The sequence below is a fragment of the Castor canadensis genome, chromosome 1, assembly GCF_047511655.1.
Source record: "Castor canadensis chromosome 1, mCasCan1.hap1v2, whole genome shotgun sequence".
NCBI lineage: Eukaryota > Metazoa > Chordata > Mammalia > Rodentia > Castoridae > Castor > Castor canadensis.
The window spans coordinates 151,199,442-151,222,952 of NC_133386.1; the positions used below are offsets into that span (position 1 = coordinate 151,199,442).

The 23,511-nt window shown below is 42.6% G+C and overlaps 1 protein-coding gene across 8 annotated transcripts in view; it reads left to right on the forward strand.

The window, feature by feature from the left end:
* Nucleotides 1-23,511, forward strand: part of Tead1 (TEA domain transcription factor 1) — a 240,398-nt gene that overhangs the window by 65,040 nt on the left and 151,847 nt on the right. For 7 of the 8 annotated variants that reach the window (XM_074041680.1, XM_074041655.1, XM_074041669.1 and 4 more), the window contains one exon: nt 12,244-12,499. In XM_074041680.1, the coding sequence (XP_073897781.1) occupies nt 12,343-12,499 (157 nt within the window). In that variant the 5' untranslated portion in view covers nt 12,244-12,342. The other variant, XM_074041684.1, reaches the window with a different exon arrangement.

Sequence of the window (23,511 nt, forward strand, 5' to 3'; positions counted from 1 at the left end):
TCTCTTGTGAGATAGGTGCTTGCTGTGGGCAGGACTGTAACATATTTATCTTCTTCCCTAGTTCTTGGCACATTGATGGAGAATTGGGGGGGGGGAGAGTATGCAATAAGTGCTTTTACCACATTAAATTGAAACAGATAACTGAAATAATTTCCCTTTTGTGTTTATATAAAATTTCAGAATGGATTTTAAGGCAGTTTGCAAGACTGCATAATACCAAAATTAAAAGTGGGGAAAAGAAAAGAAATGACAGGGGTAGAGGTGAGGACCTAAGTTGATTTAGGGAGGAAACCAAACTTGCAGAGCCAGATGACCTCTGACCCTTCTCCAAGGAGCTTGCCAGTGTGGCTCAATCAACTGTAGCAGCCAGTGAGTAAAGTTAAGGCTGGTTTGTTGACTGCAAGGTAGAAAACACAGACTGTTTTGTTTGTTAATAGAACTTTCTCTTGAGATCTTTGAAAAGAGCAAAGATGTGATGAATAATGTCCTCAGCAACCTTGGAGTAAACCCAGTGACTAATTTCGTAGGTGATATCTTTTGCTAACCCTCACTATACTGATGACAGCACAAAAAAGGTATAATTCAGTAAAGGCAGATTTATTCACACTCCTGGAATAAACTTTCTCTAGAGTGACTATAGAATCAGAGGTACTAAAGTAACTAGGGTTTTCCTTTTTTTTTTTTTTCTTTTGAGACAAGGTCTTGCTTGCTATTGTAGTCTAGGCTTCCCTGGAGCTCACAGTGCCCCCAAGTACTGGGATTACAGGTATTTGCTACCACACCTGGGTTTTTTTTTCCCCAAAATTTTTATTGAAGTGCAACTAAAACGGAGACAAGTGCATCATCATTATTGAGTCCCTGTATTTTCCCACTGGGAACATACTTGCATCAGAGCTGCTTACCTGTGTCAACATGACACAAAGCCTTCTCATGCTGCTTTCCTGCCAACACTGTCCACTGCCAGAGGGGGATCACCATCCCAACCTCTAGTAATACAGGTTCATTTTGTTAGTGTTTGAACTTGGCATGGATGGGAGCAGAGTATCTTCTTTTGTATCTGGTTATGTTGCTTGACATTACCTGTGTTGAGTTCACCCATGTTGCTGCTTAACAATCCTAACTCATTTATTCTCATTGCTGTGCAATAGCAATGTCCCATAGAACTTTCTGTGGTGATGAAAATGCTTTCTGTCTGTGCCTTACAATACTGCAGCCACTAGCTATGTGAGCTATTGAGTTCATGAAATGTGGCTATGTGATTTACCTTTGTTTAATCTTAGTAATTTACATTTAAATTTGCATGCGACTAATGCCTACTGTATTGGACACTGAAATTGGATATAGCATACTATTTTATGAATATGCTGCAGTTTATACATATTATTTTTTAATAAAAATTTGGGTGCTAGTGGTTATTACAAGTAATGAAGATGGGAACATTTCTGTACTTGTCTTTTGGTGAACATGAGGATGCATCTCTTTGGGGTACATATATAGGCTTGTCAGAAAGTGTGCATATAGTTCATTTTAGTACACAGATACTGCCAGAGTTTCCAGAATATGTGTACCGAGTTATACTCTCACCAGCTGTCTCTGAGGGTCTAGACATTCCGCAACCTTAGCAACACTTGGCATTAGTAGTTTTTTATTTTTAGCTGTTGTGGTGTCACATGTTTTAATTTGCATTTAATTGATAACCAGGTATCTTGAGCACCTTTTTGTTGGCTATTTGGTTATCTTTTGTAAAATACACTTTTTACCTTTTTTTCTATTGTTATCTTATTTCTTACTGTTTTGTGGGAGTTTCTTATGCATTAAAAGATATGAATCTTTGTTGAATAACTGTTTACAAGTTCTTTTTTTTTAATGGCTCCTTGAGCTAAAGGAACTTTGTAACTGTAATATATGCCATTTTGTCATTTTTTTTCTTTTGAGATGGACGTCTCACTATATTGCTGAGGCTGGCCTCGAATTCCTGGGCTCAAACCATTCTCCTGCCTTAGCCTCCCAAGTAGTGGGGACCAGGCATACCTTACCATGTCTGGCTATGTTTTGCTTTTTAAAGTAATACTTGTCTATATGAAGGTCATATAGATGATTCTACTGAGCTTGCTTCTAAGTTATTTATTATTTTGCCTTTTATATTTAGACTGAAAATCCATTGGGAACAACTGTAGAGTATGGTGTGAGGTAGGTGTCAAAAGTTTTTTTTTTTTTTTCCATATGATTATCATTTAACCTGACTCATTTGTTGAAAAGACCGTCTTTTACAGAGCAATGCAGTGTTACCTTTTTTTTTTTATAAATCAAGTGAATGTATATATATATGAGTTTGTTTATGGACTCTAAACTCATTGGCCTATTTTGTGTATCTTTATGCCAATACTATACTATTAATGAATAATTTTTGCAACTTTTAATTTTTTTTCTTTTTGGAAGCATGGTCTTGCTGTGTAGCCCAGGCTGGCCTTAAACTCATGTTCTTTCTGCCTCAGCTCCTGAGTATTACAGACGGGTGCCACCATGCCTGGCTTGCAGTGACTTTTAATATGGGACACTATAAGCCATTCAGCTTTGGTTTTCTTCTTCAATATTGCATAAGAGCTGAAATTATTCCAGTAGGTTAGTTTTACCTGTTGCTTCATCTTGTCCCATTTTTATTTGGTGTCCTAATGTTATGTGATACTGTCCTAAGTTGTAGAGATCACACAGGTTCAGTTTCTGCTCCCTAGGACTTTTATGATCATGTTTTGGGATTCAAAAAATATCCATGTATGATTTGGGTTGACTGTAAGAATATATGCTCAGATCCATTAGAAATGGGTAAAGGAAGATAGGCCATATCTAATACAAACACAATAAAGTGATAGTCCAATTTCTGATGATTGAGTGGATAGGAAGGAAAAAAAATATATTGTGATGAATACTGTTCTTGACTGCTTCAGATTGACAAGAAAGAGGGTTTTTTTTGTTTTGTTTTTTGTCTTTCTTTTTTTTTTTTTTCCTTCTGGGCATGTTGCAGCCCAGCATGTTGCCTGGGGCAAATGCTGATAAAATTCATAGGATCTTTTCTCTAAGTGCCTATGTTCACATACCATCTTGATTCAAGTTTTCCTTGTTGACTGGCTTATGATCCAAAGAGAAATGAACTGTGGATTTACTTTTTAACTCTCTCTCCCTCCAGCATGACTCTTAATAATCCAGGATAGATTGAGGCATAGTCAGGAAGAGAGAAACATCCTAAATCAGAAGCTGGAGAAGACGACCCGGGACCAGTTTTGTACATACGACAGGAGGGCCATTTCTGATGCAACACAGTGGAATTCTAGATCATACAAGGGGGCCACAACTTGCAGGTCAGCTGCTGGGCCCTGGATTGAGCCCAGAGCTAACATATTATTAAGTTGGCTGGTAGCAGACTATATAACATTGGGTGGGTCTCCATTGGCCTTTTGTCAGTAGGGGTGACTCCCTGGGCATTCACCATGGACTTACCACCCAGGAGCCAGCCCACAGATGATATGGGGCTCCTTTGCAGGCATTCCCTCAGCCATGTGGCTGAGGTGGACCCTCCAGAAATGGTTGTTACAGGATTTGACCATAGTATATATTTTTTCTGGCATGTTAATGTCTTTTAAAGTATTAATTTTCTACCTTTTCTTTTCTATCTTTTTTTGAGACTGGGTCTTACTAAGTTGCCCAGGCTGGCCTCCAAGTCAATAATCATTTTCTTTTTTTTGCAGTACAGTGCTTCATGCTTGCTAGGCAGGTGCTCTACCACTTGAGCCATTCCACCAGTCCCTCAGTAATCTTCTTGCCTCAGCCTTCCAAGTAGCTAGGATTATAGGCCTTACTTTTAAGTTATAATTTATAGTCTCTGTCATTTTAAATACTAACATCCTGATAATCTGATGGTGAACCATACCTACTGAGAAAATGACGTTATGCATGGGTTTGTGACTAAGGAGTATTACCTTCCTGGTGTTTGGTTTTTTATTTTTTTGTCTTTTTTATTTTGGTGCTGGGATTGAACCCAGGGCCTCGAGCATATTAGGCAAGAGCTGTACCACCGAGATACGTCCCAGCCCTGTTTCTTTATTTTTAGTAAGAAGTATGGTTGCTTGGTCTACCTGAAACATTTGTCCACTCTTTAGGCCTATTGGAATGGGGGAGCTAATCTTGGAGTTTTCTTTGACTGTTTCTTTTGGGAATGGCTTACTAATTTTCCTTTTGAAATACTGACAACTCCTTGACTTATTCTCTTGGAGCTGAAAAGAAGCTTCTGTTTCTGGGATTGAAATGTGTTTCCCCAGGTTAGTGGACCACCTCCTAGGTATCCATGGTGGTGGTGGGAGACAGGAGGAGACATGATTTCTATTTTTAGTGGCTAATAGATTCATTGCTGGGATGGGGAAGGTAGTTTCCCTAAAGGCTGGAACACGGAGTGGTCTCTTCAGAGCTGCATAGCATGAAATCAATCAGAGCTTTTCTTGAGCTGACACCTGGGCATGTACTTAGGGCTGATGGAGCGGAGAATTAATCAGGGAATCTCAGGATAGTGATGTTAAGTCCTCTAATGGGGTGCTCAGGATCAGAGGCCTGGCAAAGAGGTATTGGCTTGTTGATGGGATTCTGTTGATACAGAAGTGATTTTTGAAAATGAGAAGGAGTAATTATCCACACCTCCCCGCTGAAAGTAGGGGGAAACCCGGAGTATACCATACCAGGGCTCACTGGCTGCTGCTGGCTGCATGGTAGATGTTGCCTCAGTTCTCTGTATCTGAATTCCCTGGGAGTTCTGCTGTTTGACAATGATAAATGTTTGTAGTTCCATCTTTTTCCGTTTGTTTGTTTTGGTGGGACTGGGATTTGAACTCAGGGCTTCACGCTTGCAAAGCAAGTGCTTTACCACTTGAGCCAAACCTCCAGTCCTGTAGTTCCATCTTACTGGTGGTTGCTGGTAAAATCCAGGCTGCTGTCCTCACCTGTATTACTCAGGCCACTTGTTAGCAAGATTGGCTAATGTCTGAAATGGTAGAAAAATAATTAAATGCTCCACTTTACATATGCAAAAGCAATTAACCATCATTAATGCCTGACATTCCTCCCAGCTGCCCAGGGAGGTGAGTCAGTATCATCACTATTCATTAGGAATTCATTAGATTGTGCTTGATGATGTCAGTTGTGGACCAGAGCTGGGAATTCAGCGCTGCCTTCCTCCCACTGTGTAGTGAGGATGTAATGTGAATCTGATATTCATGTAGAATGTGCGCTCCATCTGAAAAAGTGACTCCTGGATTCAGATTCTGCGAAGTGTGTGACTTTGGGCACCTTATTTAGATTGCTGGGCCTCCTAAGGTGGGGAGACTACTCAAGAGGGTAGTACAGTGATTAAATAATGGATCCAATGGGCAAAAGCTTCTATTACTGTGCCTAAAACCTGGCTCACTAGAAGGATGTGGAATTTGGATTTGAGGGACCAGGTCACATAAGAAGTAAAGATTCTTTCCTCCCTGGTCTTTCTGTTGGATGGTAGCTTTTCTCTTATGAGAAAAAATTGGGCTTTCACTAAGATCACAGTGACTTCAAACCATCCAGTGCTTGCTGGAGTTGTGTACTCTACTTCTCCAACTCTGTGACTCTTTCTTTAAACTCTGCAGTGGCTCCCACCATGCCTGCTCCTGCCACCTCCTGAGCTAGTAGAGATCTTTGTTCTTAGCTCTCCTTCCGCTTCCATTCGCTGTAAGTTGTTTCTTCCACTCACCTACTCCTTCAGATTTGCAATACCGGTAATTTTTAAACCCTTTGAATATCTTCCATGGTCACTTGTGTTACTGCTGGTCTTTACATTCTTCATCGTGTTGCCTCTCTTCTAACTTTCTTCTGGTTCTCTTCTTCCTTAGTAGTCAAAGAAAAGGGAAATAGAGAAGGTAAAATAGTCTCCTTAAAATGGGGTTTGCTTGTGATAAAAGAAGTTTATATATTAGAGGGCCCAAAACTTATTTGTCCCTCTAGCCCAGAGCAAATATTAGTTGTTAGCCATAACCTTTGATGTGGAAGGAATTGAACCAGAGAGTCTGTTCTTCATTATCTATCCTGTGCCCGGGTTAAATCTGTCCTCTTGCAAATTCTTAGTGTAGTCATTTCTTTTCTTTTTTTTCTTTGTGGTGCTGGGAATCAAACTCAGGGCTTTGAGCATGCAAGGCAAGTGCTTCATCACTGAGCTCCATCTAGACCTGTGGTTATTTCTTTTAAGGTTCTTACTATTCATGGGAACTTTGGCCAGAGTCATCATGAAGGATGGCAAAGTAGTAGAAATGCTTCCCCTTTTCATGGACGGTTTGGATGATAAGCTGAGTCATGTTGTCAAAGCAGGTTCCTGTCATCTGGTTGATGCTTCATCCTTCCTTTATTGAATATTTGTTGTCAGGTACTGTGCTGGCACTGGAGATGGATGCTGTGATGAGTGTAGTAGTCCCAGCCCTCCAGGACAGCAGGATACGGGAGAAGGGTTCAGTAACAAACTAATTTGCTGGGGTCTATTTTAGGTAGAGTTTATGTGAACACAAGATGGCGGGTGGCCGAGTTGGCCTCCGTCAGGGGTAACAATTGAAATAATTGAAACATGTGTCATGTGGTCCTGTGTTACTCAGGTACAAACCTAGTCCTAACTCCCAGGCCTGCTCCTTTCCTGGTGCCTCATGGACTTGAAGACACTGGCACAAACAAGTTGTAGGGATTTTTTTGTGACTCTCATGTTTAGTGGCATTTCATTAATCATGAGGGTTAGTTAAAAAACAACCTTTTCATTTAAGAGCCTTAAGTAACTGGGAAGTGGGTGAGGTGCTTACATTATGGGTGCCTCACAGGAATTTGGGTGAAGGGAACACTGTGTCCTGCGCACCCCCATGTCTCATCTTGCCCCTTCTGATGCACTTGTAGGGTGGAGGTGGTGTCAGAAGCACCTGCATTCCCCTCCCCCACCTCCAGGCTTTCAGAACAAATGTGTGAGTCCAGTTTACCTAGGATAGCATTTGCTGTGTTCTGGTGATTCTTCTAGAAGATCTGTCAGGGAAGTGTGGCTGTTGGGGTAGTTAACAGGATATTTGAATCTCTGGTAATAGCTGTTTTTGGAGTTTCTTGTAGTGTGGCTGGGAAGAGTTTCAGGAGCTTTGAGGAAAGTGCTAATGATGGGAACTGAGGCACTTGGGGCTACATAATGTACATGTAGTTTTCAGTAAGCACGCCTTCCCATCTGCTCTCTTTCCTCGGTGGTATTCTGTGGAAAAGGTTATCACACTGAGCCAGCCTGCCCAGAAGAACATGAAAACTGTGAAAAAGTGTGGCTTTAGGTGAAGAAAAAAAGCATTTGTTACCAATTTAAATTTTTCATTTACTCTTCTGAATACTTTTAATTTTTTCAGTGCTGGGGAGTGAACCCAGGGCCTCTTGCATGCTAGGCAAGCACACTACTACTTGAGCTCCCCTGGCCCCCAGCCCTTTTACTTTTGTTTTGTTTCATTTTGTTTCTTGGTGGTGGAACTGGGGTTTGAACTCAGGGCCTCATGCTTGCTAGGCAGGTGCTCTACCACTTAAGTCGCTCTGCCAGTCTATTTTGTTCTTTAGCTAGGGTTACTATCTTTGCTCAGGCTGGCCTCAAACTCTTCTTGCTCCTTCTACCTCTACCTCCTGATTACAGGCATGTGCCAGTACCACACCTGACTCATCTCATGAATCTTTATGGCGACTCTGTGAGTATCTCTCCATTCCTTAATAGTTTTTCTATATTAGGATTGAGTTTAATTCCTTATCTCCATTTTATAAGTGAAGATTTGAACTCTCGAGAGATTAGCTACTTCAGTTTGAGCTCCATGTTTTGTTGGTGAGCCAAGTTTGGAACCCAAATCAGTTTGAATCTTTTTATTTCTTTAAAGCTTTTGAGATAGGGTCTCACTATGTAACCCTGGCTTGTCTTGAACTTGCTATGTAGCTCAGGCTGGCCTTGAATTCACAATCCTCCTGCCTCAACTTCCTGAGCGTTGGGATTATAGTACGCTCTATCATGCCCAGCCCCAATTTGAATCTTAATACCACACACACACACACACACACACACACACAACACACACACAACACACACACACATATACACATAACACACACACACCACACACACACCACACACACACACGCACAACACACAACACACATGCACAACACACATGCACACACAACACACACAACACACAACACACACATGCACACACACAACACGCACGCACACACAACACGCACACACACCACACACACGCACACACACACACCACACACACAACACACAACACACGCATACACACACACAACACACACACGCACACACTTTTTCATTGTCATTGACTGAACTGAGGGACAGTGGATTTCCACACTAAAATGATGTGTGGGAAGATGAAGGCATCAGTTCTGCAGGTACAGATATTCTGCACATAATCTATTTGTTGAAATTTTTTTTGAGACAGGATCTTGCTATGTAGCCCAAGTTGGCCTCAAACTTGCAATCCTGCTTCAGCCTCCCCAAGGCTGGGATTATAGGGCTGTTCCACCATGTGCAGCTTGATTAGATCTTAATGTATTAATAAGCAGGTTTGCTGTACATTCAAAGTCAAAGTAGATTGAGTGGTAGTTAATCAGTTCCACACATTTTTCAGATATTCCTACTAAAATGGCCGATCCACTCAGAACCACTAGCTACAAGGACTGTTTCCAGGATGAGGTGGATTTTGAGCTGAGGAATGCAATGCCAGAATGGTTATTTTGGTATCCAGTATGGGGAGCTTTTCTCGGCCAACCCCAGTCTTGTGACTGGAAACTCTGCCCATCGAGGACTTCATCTTACAATTGGTTGTAAAATTAAGACCTGACTAGCTCTGTGGATTATGTATTTGGTGGTTTTGGGACTATCTGCTTGGCCACGTCCAGAGGACGTGCTGTGAGCTCTACTTGAGCAAATTGCAAGAGCCTGGACACAGACTTTTCCATTTGCAGTAAATGAATCAAACAGTGTCTGCTTCCTGAGTGGATGGGTAAGTTAATGTTTCCTAGTGTTGCATTTCTGAACAACCAAGGACTTTTGAGTTTTAGTCCTGGAAGTAACTCAAGAGAGGTTGTCTGCAAGACTCTGCTGCTTATCTTCTGAGTCTGTCCACCTCAGTGAACAGTTAGGTCAGCTAGCAGAGAGGCTTCCTTTATAGTGAGTTGGAGTCTTTAGAACCTCCACAGGATGGGTCTTCCCCTTCTCCAAGGGCAGACAATTCTTCAGAGGTCAGTGTCTGAGGACATTAAGCTTGGCAGTTAAGATTCAGAAGGAGCTAGCCAGGTGGCAGAGGCTGGGAAGGATCAACCTGGGCAAAGTTAGCAAGACCCTATCTCAAAAACAAAAACCGTGGGGGGAGAGGGGGAGTAATGACCCAAACATTGTATCCACATATGAATAAAAAAAAACCAACCAAAAAAAGAACTGGAGGCATGGCTTAAGTAGTAGAGGCTGTGTTCAATCTGCAGTACTGATACCATACCTCCTCCGAAGAGAAAAAACAAGGAAAGATTCATAAGGATATTACCAGCTTTGGGCCATGGGCTAAGGTGAAAAATAATGAAATTTAATGGAATAAATGTAAACTCCTGCTTTCAGTTCTGAAACCAGTTTCGTAAGAGACAGGATTTGGGGTTAGCCCCTGAGAGAGGGGATCTTGGAGGTTTTAGGGATCATAAGTCCAACCCAGGGTGCTATTTGTTGAGGATCACAGACACACACTGGGCAGAGTCATGATGGTGTCTAGTCTGAAAGCCCATCAGGAGCCTGAGGGTCATTCCTGTGATGCGTACATGGGTGTTTTGCGGGAGAACCTTGGGGATGGATGGGTAGAAGTTAAGTTAGGAAATGAGCATTAGCCTAATGGGTGGAATTCAACATGCAGTACTGAGGAGGTGGTGGGGTTTCATTGGTGAGGTTCAGGTGTAGGCTGTGTGACCAGCTGTTGAGACATTGTAGAGGGGACTTCAGACATTGGAGGAGGGTTTTGGTATGTTTTGATCTGGAGACTGTCTTTCAGTTGTATGGTAATGTTCTTTGAAGGCAAAGGTCCCGACCCTTCAGCTTGCCCTCACTATCCCAATTTCATTCCTCAGCTGTGCTGGTTGAGTACTAGCACATCTACTGCATATCTTACAGCATGGTTCCCTAGGGTTAATTCATTCTGCTGTGAGCTGCCCAGAGCTCAAGGCCTGACCCATTGTTCTGTGTGTATGTGTGTGTTGTGTTTATTTCTCGTTTTACTTGAAAGGAGGGTAAGAAGGGAGAAGTTGGGCTAGCCATTGCCAAAGAGTTTCCTCTCCTCATTTCTTTAAGAAGTGTCTGTGGTGCTCAAACAGATTCTAGGGTGATGTGCAGTTCAGCTTGATTTTTATAGGACTCTTAGATCCCAAAATGTAATAGTTTGAGAATTCAAAAGGCCCACACTGCAGGCATTGCAGAGTTCATCTGGGGGTCAATCACAAAACCCTTTCTTGTGGCATAATTTATACTTTAACATTTGGCAGTTTTTGCAGTCCTGTGTAGACAGACGTACGTGTGCTGATAAGGGGTGGTAAATACTTTGCTGACAAGGTCTTTGATGGCTTAGTGGGAGCATTGAAAGACAATCTTTATTTCTGTTATTTATTTGTTACTGTTATTTATACTATTTATTTGTTTACTATTATTGCTAACATTTTAAAATGTTGCCAAATCAAAAAACCTGTCAAGGTGAGAAGCCAAAGGCACCCATTAGTTAGACCATTAATTTTGCAGTATTCGCGTGCCTCACCTGGGATCTGTTGCAATCCACAGGTTGGGGAATTCAGGGGAAGGGGATGTGGTTGAAAGAGGGAAGGAGAGCAGACAGGCTGCTTGCTGTCAGCTGAAGGCCCTGGAATGTGGACTAGTCCACCAGAACCTGCTTTCCTCCTGTTGCCTCTGTTAGAATATTGCAGGAACTTGAGGGGGTGGGAAGGGGAGGAACAGCTGTAACCCCGGGAATCCTTCCTACTCAGGCCCTGTGCTCCCCATTTCCATCAATCCCCAGGGGCAGTTCTTCTCCCTCTTTTTAGAGGATTTGAATTAATAATCTGATGTCTTTTCTACAAAGGAGTATTGATATGTTAGTGTGCAGACAGCAGGGAGTACTGGATTAGACAATTTTCACATTGGTGTTATGCCAGTGTGACATTTGTTTCGAAAGCTTGTCCTTTTGTGACTATAGGTTACATGTGTAATGTAAGGAGAATATATTTTTGAGGAAGATTTCTTTCTGTTCTGAAATCTTTAGTGCTACAGAAAAATACTCCTTCACAGTTTTTCATGTGATCAGGAGTGGAGAGCCGGCTAGGTGACAAAGTGCCTCATGTAGATGGAGAACATTTCCTCAAGTGTGCCAGGCACTGGTGGTAGGTATTGTAGAAAGGACCACAACCGGGACAACGTGGTTCTTCCTTCAAGGTTGCAGTTTAGGAGAGTGGCCAAGTGACCTGACAACATCGGGTGAAGAGCCTCAAAGATCAATGCAGGAGATAGGTCCTGGTTTGCTGGCACTGCTGACTAAGTAGGATGAGTAATTGTGATAACAAAGTGTATCTTTTCCCTCCTTCCTCATTCCTGCCACAATCTCCCCCACCCCCTTTTTCACTTTTTGGTGGTATTGGGATTTGAGGTCAGGACCTTGCTTGCTACGCAAGTGCTCTACCATTTGAGCCATGCCTCCATCCCCTGCCACTCTTGTGTCTTGGGGATCTCATATTGGGACAGTTTGACATTTCACTTAAGATGCCAGTTGCTACAGTGAGGCCGACATCTTTCATTTTGCTTTATTTTCTGCTATGGAGATTTGACTGTCATTGAGCAAAGCGCCTCCAGTAGAGAGTAGGCACTGGTGTGTGGTTGTTGGATGAATCCCCACAAGCTTGCAACTCTGAGTGAGTACTGTTCTTGGGAAAATTTCCTCTCACTGGTGAAGACTGCTGTTGCATTTCTGTAGGAGTGCTTAATATGGTACTTAGAGATCAAAAGCCACATGGATCTCAGAATTCCATATTCTCAGCCAGGAGTTATTCTCTTAATGAAGCTATGACTGAAGAATTTGCAGTAGAGCTAGTAAGAAAGTATGTTTGTGGTTACCCTGTTCTTATACTATTTTGTGATTTCTCTTTTAGGTTTATTTTCTTGAAAAGGCTCCAGGCTTTGGCTTGGAAAATCCAACCGCCAAAATTGAGCCCAGCAGTTGGAGCGGCAGCGAGAGCCCTGCCGAAAACATGGAAAGGATGAGTGACTCTGCAGATAAGCCGATTGACAATGATGCAGAAGGGGTCTGGAGCCCCGACATTGAGCAGAGCTTTCAGGAGGCGCTGGCTATCTACCCGCCATGTGGGAGGAGGAAAATCATCTTATCAGACGAAGGCAAAATGTATGGTAAGTGGCCTGGAATGTTCCTTTGAAATACTACAACCTGCTGTGGTGGCAGGGGATGGATTTAATTGGCTTTGTAGTGATATCCATTTATTGTGCTGTGTTGGATTGGATGATCTTGGTGGAATTATACTTGTTCTTCCAAGGAACCAAATGTGAACTAAAGAGTAGCGTCAATAAAGGACCACCAGGAAATCATTCCCTGAGATTTTCTTCGACGTGGCCAGTAGTGTTCCAGCAACTCTCGGGGCCCAGGTGGGGTACAGTGGTCTCAGTGTATGTGCAGGCAGCACATAGTGGGGATGAGTCCTTCAGCACTTACATTCTGAATAAAGGCAGCACTGCCACTTGGCTCCAGGTAATTGGTGCCATGGAGGAGTGGGGCCTGCTGCTGCCAAACCTTGATCCCTCCCACCCCCAGGAAGAGCTCCCAGTCTAGATATTTATATGAAATTCTAGTCTTTTAAAAACACTTAGCACATTTTCTTTTTAGGGGCAATACTGGGAGTTTGTCAGGGTGTTGTGCTTGCTTGACAGGTTCTCTACCACTTGAGCTGCTCTGGTAGCCTCACATTTTTTTTTTCTTTTTAATTTAAACGATCCTGTACAAGACAAATAAAACACGTGTATCTTCATCAGCATCCTGAATGGCGTCTGCAGCTTTGCTTCCAGTTTGTGATTGAATAACCATTAGAGGCATTACCCTTTCCAACAGGATATTCTCTCCAGCCTCCTCTCCTGTAGGCAGGTGCCTTGCCGTGTGTTTGAAGGAAGCTCCGAAAGTACGAGGAGGGTGAGGCCAGTTCACCAGATGGCCTAGGATGCCAAAGGCAGCAGCAGCAAGTGTCCATCCACTGGTCTGACTAGTCTGAGGCTGGCTCGCTGGGTTGGGGCATTCCCTCTTCCTTCTATAAATGCTTCCACCTGCAGACCAACTCTTTTTGGCTGTTTACCTTTTGGGAAACAGATGGCAGGTGGTTGCTTGTACATACTGCTTGTCTAATTGGGCACATTGAGTTGACAAGAGTTTGCACTGCAGCGGAGTCTGAAGAGATGGAAACAAATAACCTAAACTCAGAGAACTGGCTCAGCAACTACCTGAGGTTGTTAACTTATCGTGGGACTGATTTACTTCTAAGTAGTTCCAACTCTTTTCCATAATAGGGTGTTGTACCTTTAATCCTGTGCTTCTCCATCAGGGAACCGTAGGAGTCTGCAGCTCAAACTAGCACAGGCTGCTGAGGAGAAAGCAGATGGTGGTGCAGCTGCCACCAGCTGTGCCCCCGCCTGCCTCCCCCTCCAACTTGGATGATGTAATGGAAACAAGGACAGTTTTGCTTTCTGTAGCCTTGGAGCCTCTCAGCCTGTCATACATAGGAGAGAGGGAAAACCCAATCCTCATGCATTTGTTTTAGGCCCTTGTAAAATATTTTGTAGCCAGAGAAGCTTCTTTGTATCTAGTGAAATGGAGTCAAGATGAAACACCTCAGCTGCTGTGGGTAGACAGTTTCAGGGCCTCCTGGTGTTCTGTGCTCCTTTCTCCTCTTTGGACTCTGCTTCGTCTGCCTGCCTGTTTGGCTTTGGGACATTACCTTGTACAACTCCCACTTGTTTACCCAGAAATTGTTTTAATCTAAAATAGTGTCATAAGATTGGAAATCCTGGTTGGGAATAACTTCTGTACTCACCAAGATCACCAGGAATGGCACTGCCCCTTGTGGAATGAGGTTTCAGCACTGGAAACAGAATTCAGAGCAAAAGTTAATTTCTGTGAACTCCAGTTTTGTTTTGTTCTCCATTAAGATTTTTCCTTTTAGATAGCTGTGGTAGGTTTAACCAATTTGCCTGAAATGCAATCTTAAAATATTTTTATGTGAAAATAATTGTATGAGAGTTCTTGTTGGGAATTAGGTCTTAGAGGCAGCAGGCTAGGAAATTGAATGGTGAAAAACTTTGGGTTTGAGTTTTCTATCAACAATGAACTTAAACAGTTTTACCCTTGGTCTCGGTCTCAGTGTTTCCCTCCATAAAAAAGATTGTAAAGTAGATGATATCTGTGGATTCTTAGGATTTTTCCTCATTTGATGCTGTGATTGCAGTATTTGTAACTCAGCAAGATAATCAATTATTGGCAGATATGGTGCTGGTTGTGGGAACATGTCTTTAGCACCCGGAATAACTCGGATTCTGAGTGCTTCCTGAGTATACAGTTCTTGGGGTATGGATCCTTTTTCCTCAAGTCAGCACTACATTTGCTGTCTGTATTGATGGCTAGCCTGATTTAGAAATGAGAAAATCCTTTTGAACAGGCACCTTTAGGAATTGTAACTCACCTGGAAAGAATAGTCTTAACTGGTTTTGGGTTTTCAGCAGCCTGAAAGATTTTGTTTCTTGATTAGAGTGCAAGAGATAGGTTTGTTGTGCTGGCCTTGTAGATAGATGCCCCTAGCTCCCTGGAGAGAAAACATTCCCACTCAACTCCCTCCGTTTGGTCAACTTGGTAGAGCTTCTGTTGCTACCTTGAAGGAAAACATGGTAGTCAGCTGGGTTCTGGGAGGTAGAGACTGGCCCCCTTCAGAAGAATTGCCTTATGTATCTGGAAGTTGCCTCTACCCTGCCTTGGGCTCTGAGGATGGGAGAAAGTTGATCTGAGGGCCTCCACAGTGAGGCTCCAGCTACTTGGGGGGTGGTGTCATGTGAGCAGCATGGGGCCAAAGCTACTGTTCCTTGGCTTCTGGCCTGTTCCCCATCTTTCATACATGAATCAGGACACAAACCAGACCAGGACTCAGCAGTTCTTAAGATCTTAAGCGCATACTTTTTCCTCTAAGGGTTTTGAAAATGAAAATATTACAAGCATTTGGGATTCCATGCAGAAAAATAAAAATAATTTAATGTCCAAGTGAAATATCAAGTGTTTTTTCCTTGAAGGGGTTATTCTGATATTTCTGAGCATTTGTAGAGTGCTTTGTGATGTCACTAATCCTGAGCCATTGGAGAAGCAAGGTCAAGTGATTTATTTTGGTAATGAAATTTCCTTCGTGGTTGGCAGTAGAGCAAATGCAATCTCGAAAAAAATGGAAAGCTCTCTTTATGATGAGGTTTTGTCCATTGGAGGAGATGGCTTAATTCTCTCTTTCTGTTATGTTGGTCTTCAGGGCAGCTGAGACTTTATGCAGCTGATCTCTTTGTGGATAGGTTCCTTCTTCCTTGGCTCCCCACTGTGTAACAGTGTTCTTGCGACTGTTAGGAGTGTTTGATTTTGTCCCTAACAGCACGTATGCTTGTGTTCCTGTGCTTTCTCTCTTTCTCCTTCTTCTTGTCATCTCCTTTCATTTCTTATCTTATTTTTACATAGCTGGGTGTTTCTTTTTCTAGTAGACAGTGGGGGAGGAGATGGCAGGAGGACAAGATGAGAGGGAAGTTCTTAGTCAACAAACTTCTCTGAAATTGGATTTCAGGGAGTAGGCCATAGTTGAAAACAAGACAAAACAAAGCAGTGGATCATGGGAATACCTGTATCTGCTTCTTTTGTAGCTGAAGACTCCAGTTTTGCAAAGTGGTCAGATGTCCCCCTAAATCAAACTAAGGTTGGGATAGAAACATGTTCTCACTGATTGTTGGCCCTAGGGACAAATGTAGGACTTTACAGTTTGGACTTTGTAATTTATATGAATCCTGGCCCTGCACTCCTTGACCTCAGGCTTTGGGCAAGCTGTCTTTCCCCTCTGTGTCTCAATTTCCTCAGCTGTAAAGGAGGGTTAAATAAATTCTACTTCATAGTATTGTTAGAATAAGTAAATGAAGTAATTGTGATCTGGGATTCCCGTCGTGTGTGAGCAGCATCTGTATACACTGAGACCTACATAAGTATTTATGAACTGAAAATAAAGATGCGCTCTCTGCCTTCTATTGTTCTAAAGGCTTTACGTGCAATTTCCAGTTATGCTCTTGACAGTGCTCTGCAGTTAGTATTATGATCCCCATTTACAGATGAAGAGGCTGAGGGGTAAGATGGCTTGCACTTGGCCAGTGTAGATGTAGTAGCTAGAAAGTTTCAAATCTAGGTCTGTTTGACTATAACACCTTGGGCTCTTTCCACTGTGCATTTTTGTTCCTTCGTGATAGAGATCATTGCACATTAATCCAGCAAATCAGTATTGAACACCAGCTGTATTGCAGCTCCATACATGGGGTTGTCAGGGAGACAGCAATGAACTAGACATAGTCCCTGCCCTCATGGAGCTGTCACAGGTTCATTTGCAAGGAACTGACCTGAGGTCAGGGCTGGGTGCCAAAGATTTCTTGGAAGCCTGAGGTCTCTTTGAAGATGGTCACCTTCCACTTAGCCTTTTGAAGCCTGTTCTTGGCTACCAAAGTCCAGGACACCTGGCCTAATGCTGGCAGGAAGAAAGCATCTTAAATAACACAGCAGGGAGGGTCCAGATCACAAGGCTGGCCCTGATGGTGGCCAGGAAGATGTCTGGAAGGTTCTAGTGCCCTAGGACCCTACAAGCAGTCTGGGTAGAACAGTTGCTAGGCAGTGACTTCTCCCTTTTTGAGTAGATGCCGTTGCGGAGGGCGGTCCTTACTTAAGACAGCTATGGGGAGGAATCCTTTCTTACTGTGTTGCCAGGCTTACTGGTCAGTCCTTTAGAGCTGGATTGTGAGGACAGATAAGGTGAGGAGGGAGGTGTCTCTGGGCCGGCCCTCCCCAGTTACTGACCTGTGCCCTGCCATCCTGGAGCAGGCCTTCAGCTTGCCCCTTCAGTTGCCTCATAGCAACACAAGAACTGGAGTAGAACTGACCAAGGGGCAGCAGAATGAGAGTGCACACAGCAAACACAAGTGTGTGTCGTTTAGCTAGTGCAGCCAGAGAGCCTGATGTTGCTGGTCCCTAGGATCCTCCTGACCCTGTGAGGTGGTGCAGTACTGGCCTTCCAGAAGAGAGGCACTCACTCTCACAACACCTCTTTGAGGATTAGAAGGGTGGTTGTGTCTTTGGAGCCCCCAGAGGCCCTAGTGCAGAAAATGACTGTGGAATGAGCCCTGCAGTCTCTAAACTTTGGGAGAGTGACTTTTGGGGCCCAAGCTATTCTTCATAGTTCTCCATTTGAACATCTCATGGCATCTTCAACTTCCTCTCTCTTTCTGACTTGTTGTTTCAAGTTGATTGGTTAGAAATATGAAACACAAAGAGCTTTGCTTCTATAACAAGCTGGAAGTGGGGACCCTGTCTATACCCCACAGGCTCAATTGCAGGGCCTGTTGAATATGTGCACACATGACACAAATTACTGGTTAAAATGGAGAAAGTTGTGGGATGTAGCCTGTGAGCCATAAAGGCCTCTACAGTGAGAAGAACTAGCTAGGAAAGGGGAGAGAAAAAGAGAAAGGTGCTTGTTTATTTTGTTGTCTTCTTAGATTAAGCAAAAAGAGCCCCCTGATTTTTGCAATTTTTGTTGGTAAATGTTACTTGAAGAAGTAGGAAGGATTTCTGCTCCAAATGAGGACAAAGGAGAGCAAGGGTTAATTCTGGAATGCTCAGAATAGATGAGTAATTGGGGATTTTGAAACTGTTCGGTTCCTGTGAGAATAGCAAACCAGCACCATAGGCATTTTGATTGGGAAGCTTAATGTGTGGGGGGCATGCAAAGGTTTATGCACAAGGTGGGAGACTTGGTGCAGTTGGGCAAAAAATAGCCAATTAAGGATGGCTCAAGAATGGGTCATAAGGGAGGAAAAGAAAAGAATGCTAAGTCATTACCAAGTTGTACTTTTTAACAGCTTTGCCATGGCAGTGGATAACCTGGGATCTAGAAAGACATGGATTTATAATTACTCTTTGAGGGCTTGTACTGTGCAGACCCTATCTGTCTCGGGGGACAACAGATAGGAAATAATTAAAATGGATGACCTATTTGAACAGTTACCATTAATCAGACATGTTCTCATTGCTTTAGACTATGTTATCTTGTTTATTCCTCCTAACAACCTAATAATAAATGTCCTATAATTATCCCCATTATACAGCAGAGGAAGCTGAGGCCCAGCAGTGTTAAGTTACTTGCTCAAGGTTTTGTAGCAAATAAATTGTGGAGCTGATATGTGCAACTAAGCCAGTTAGTACAACTAACTACGATATTGATGTGGAAGGAAAGGAATATTGGACTAGAGATATACATGGCTTAGTGGTAAAGTGTAGACTATTTATGACTGGAGAATTCTCCTGTGTATGTTTGAGAGTGGATGAGGGAGAGAATCAGAGACAGACACATATGTGGTCTAACTTTGAACTTTGGGAAAAAGATCTATTAGTGTTTTTATAACTTCCTTTGGATTATGTAGACCCCTTTGAGAATCTGCAGATGGCTGTGAATCCTCTCCCCTGGCCAGGCATGGTAACAAAGGTCTGTAATCCCAGCACTTGAGAGGTAGAGGCAGGAAGATGGAGAGTGCAAGGGCAGCCTGAACTACTATATAACAAGACCCTGTATTGAAGAACCAAGGACTAGGAATGTATTTCAGTGGTAGAGTGCCTGCCTAGCATGGTCAAGGTCCTGAATTTAATCCCCAACACTACAGAAAAATGCATATTTGTATGTAGTTATAAGATTGTTGTAGATAACTTTAGGTGGTTTCTGGAGCCCAGGTTAACACTGATGCTGGTGGAGAGAAGAAGAAGGGAAGGGTGGAAGGAAATGGCATGATTGAGGCTCGGCGCCTGAGGTCATAGTTCTGATGTGCTTGGAAATGAGAATGTGTCCTGGGGGGAGGGGTAGTGCAAGCTGGCGCTGTGTCATGGAGGGCATGAGTGCCCTCATTGATGTTCATGAGCTGAGAGGAGAGGGAAGCCATCACACTGTTTTAAGAGAGGTGATATGACTCAGCCTGTGTGTTACAAAGCCACCTCTGCAGGCATGAAGACGAGTTGGGTGACTCTTGCAATAGTCCAGTGGGTGAGCAGAACCCTACACTGGGGTGCTGGTGGAATCAGTGGGAGGAAGTTTCAGAGACAGAACCAACAGAACTGGCCTACTGGATGTGGTTTGTGAAAGAGAAGGAGGAGTTTGACTTCAGGGTTCCACTCCTGGGTGTTGGGGAGGTTGGTGGACTATGAAATGAGATGGGGAGTGAAGACAGGAGAAGCAGGTTTTTAAGAGGAGAGGAATGAGGAGTTGAGTTCTGTCATGTGCTTGGGATACTGGGTGCCTGTCAGATAGGCATGTCCTGTGGGAATTGGAAATTCATGCTCAGAGCTCAGGTGAGCTCAAGATACAAGGGTGATTTGGGGGACTCAGTTGGAGAAGTGATCTCTAAAGTTGGGAGAATGGTGGTTATGGCCTGTGTTGCCCAGGTGCACTGTTAGGGAGGACAAAACGGTTATGGATTTAAATGAAAGAGCTACAGCTGTAGGGAGAGAATAAAGAAAAAAGGAGGGCTGGGATGTAGCTTGGTGGTACAGTGCTTGCCTAGCATGCATGAGGCCCTGGGTTCAATCCCAGCACCAAAAAAGAAAAGACAAAAAAAAGAAAAAAGGAGTAGGTTAGTGGTTTCTGAGACTGGCCACCAACAACAGAAGCACTTGAGCTTTATAAAACAAAACCCAAAACAAAACAGAGATTATGAATACTCAACACTCTGGGAGTATGCTCTGGGAACTTCTATTTTCAAAGATTTCCTGGGTAATACTGGTGACCAGTGAGAGCCACAGACTGGGCTGCAGTTTGGGTCCAAGTAGATAAGACCGTATTTCAAGATGGTAAAAAAACCAAATGAGCAGAGAGTGAGACTAACATTTGAAGTAGTTCTTACATTATTAACTGCATTTGCTTTATTATGCAGCTTGTCTTCCCACTCTACAGACAGTAGCTGTAGAGGGCTTTGGCCATTCATAGAAGAAGACATGATATGTTGACAGGCATAACAAGTTAAAAGACTTATTTAGGACAGGGGAGAGTCTTGGCTATTTTGTTAGTTGGAGAGAGGAATTTGTGAGTTGATATATTTGGTAGAGCAAAAGCCAGAGGAGACTCTAAGTGAATGAAGTTCCTTTTGTTCCCATGCATAATGGAAGAAGATGAGTGGGCCTAATGATTGCTTTCTTCAGGTGAAGACTAAGGCTGTATGGGATGAGATAAGGCTGTAGGCTTTTGAAAAATAGTGCAGGCTTAGTACAGATGTTATGGGAAGTTTGATTGAGATGGACGGGGGTGAGCAAAGAATGGCTGGTGAAGGGCCTAAAGGAAGTTGAAGAGTATTACTTACCCTCTTTCCTGCTAAAGTTTTTATTGAGATAATTACAGATTCACATGCAACTGTAGGAAAAAATATACAAAGAAATCTTTTATATACTTTGACCATTTCTCCTCAGTGGTTTTGTTTTGTAAAACTATAGTGTAATGCCACAACCAGGACTATTGACACAACCCACTGATCTTAGCCAGATTTCCCCAGTAAACACTGTGTGTGTGTGTGTGTGTGTGTGTGTGTGTGTGTGTGTGTGTGTGTGTGTTGTGTACAGTGTTATCTCTGTGTAGGCTCATGTGTCCATCACCACATTCACAGTACAGAACAGTTCCAGTACCACAAGGATCTCCATGGTTGCTCTTTTTGACCATACCCAACGCTGTTCTGCTCTCTCTCCTCTTATCCTTAACTCTTCACACACACCAATCTGCTTTCCATTTCTAAAATTTCATCATTTCAAGCTTGTTGTTTAAGTGGAATCATACATACTGTATGCAACCTTTTGAGATTGGCTTTTATCTTCTCAGTGCGGTTCTGTGGAGATTCATCAAGTGTTTGTCATTATCAGTAGTTTGTTTCTTTTTACTGTAGAGTAGTGTTCTAGTGCATATGTATGTTCCACAGCCTGTTTAACCATTCACCTGTTTGAGGGCATCTGGGCTGATTTCAACTTTTGGTCATTCCAACTCTACCATGAATATTTGTGTGTAGGTTTTAATACAAACCTAAGTTTTGCTTTCCGTGAGATAAATGCCTAAGGGGAGAATTGCCAGGTCATATGATGTGTGTGGGCATGTGTGTGTATTTTGAAACATTGCCCCAGTATTTTCCAAAATGTCAATTCCATTTCATGTTTCTTACCTTCAACCTAGTTTCTCTGCATCCTCACCAGCATTTGATATTGTTACTATTTTAGCCATTGTAACCCGAGTGTATAGATCTCATCTGTTTTTAATTTGCACTTCTATAATGATTTATGATGTAGACCATCTTTTCATGTGCTTATTTGCTGTGCATGTTATATCCTCTTGAGTGAAATGGTAGGTCATGTCTTTTGTCTGTTTTATAGTGGTAGTACACTGTAGTTTTGTTATTGAAATTTGGGGATTCTTCTAGATTACAAGTGATTTATGGGATGAGTGGTTTGCAAATACTTTCTCCTTATCTGTAGTTTATCTGCTTATCTTTTCATCCTTTCCACATGGGTAAAAGTAAAGAAATTGCAAGAGAAAGTTTTTTGGCAGAGCAAAATTTAAAATTTTGATGGGATCCAATTTATTAGCATTTTTTTTGTGAATTGTGTGTTTTTGGTATCAAGTCTTGAGAACTCATTGGGCAGCCTTATCTCCTAAAGAGTTTCTCCTTTGTTTTGTTCTAAAAGTTTTATGTTTTACATTGTACTCTATGATCCATTTTGAATTAAATTTCATATACATGGAGGGAGCCTATTGGTACAAGCATGTAACGTCTTTATCTTCACCAGAGTATTAGTGGGTTTATCCATAGCTTGACAGTGTCAGGGCTTGGGAGCCGGTGAGTGTGTGGTTGCACACATCTAGGTGGGGACAAGGACAAGGTGAAGTGAGAGGGGCCAAGTCATGGGCATACTGCCCAGAGGCCCTGTGAGTGTTGGAGAGGTGGCAGGAGGGGAAGCTGTGGTCATGAACAGGGGTGGCAGTCTCTGAGATAGAGATGGAGAGATTTCAAGTAAAGAGTTTCGAGGTGTGGTCGGTCACAAATGCAGTCAACCGATGCACCTGAGGGCCACTGGAGATTAGGAAATAAAGCATGGTGAAGCTTATCACTGTTGGGTTAGTCAATCACTTTGATGTGAAGTTCATACTAGTAAAGTGTGAATTTGTAAATATGGTACCAAAGTTACCTCAGATATTGGAGGAATATCTTTGTGAAGTATATGATCCCATGGATATTAATGGAAAGAAGTTAATAGTTAATAGTGTGTTATTTAATAAATAGCAGGTGATATAGAAGGAACTTTGGGGTCACAAGAAAATGCTAACATCCCCTGCCTCCTTCTCTTCCAGTTCTTTGGCTGAATGCAAATTGTACTTATTAGTGATGTATTGCTATCATCAGTTCAGTGGGGCAAATAAATTAGGGTTTCCTTCCTACTGTGCAGCAATGTTGACAGAAAATGTAGTCATGTATGGGAAGGTACTTTGAGCTAAAGTGTAAAAGTAATACTTTGGCGTGGTTAAGGCTGTTTAGGGCCTGTTAGAAAGTTAGGAAGGAATATGTTGGAGATGTCAAGCAGGATTAAGCTTGCTGGTTTAGTTGGAGAGATATTTGGTTAAAGGAGTTATTGAACTCCACCCTCCTTTCTCAGAGTTTCTGTCAAAGCAGAGTATAGGAGTAGGGGTGGAGGTGAGATCCTGAGTAGACTTTTACAGAACAGAGTCATTAATGATGGAAGGGACCAGTGGCCACGCAGCTCTCTGCAGCATCAAGGAGGAAGATGGAGGGGACAGACTTTTGTGTTCCTAGTAGCACAGCCTTGGATTATGACACGGTATCTCTCTTCTTCCTCCACAGTCCACCACTTGTAGGGCCTTAATTCCTTTCTTCACTAGCTGTGACCTTCCATTTCACATGAGAGTGTGTCTCCAATTTATTATTATTGTTGATGCTTATTTTTATATTATTCCATTGATGTAAGGGTTTAAAGTGGTCTTTTCCAAATTATTGTTATGATAATGATAGTAGTGTTCTATCGGTCTCTTTAAGTGAAGGTGCTATCTTTGAGA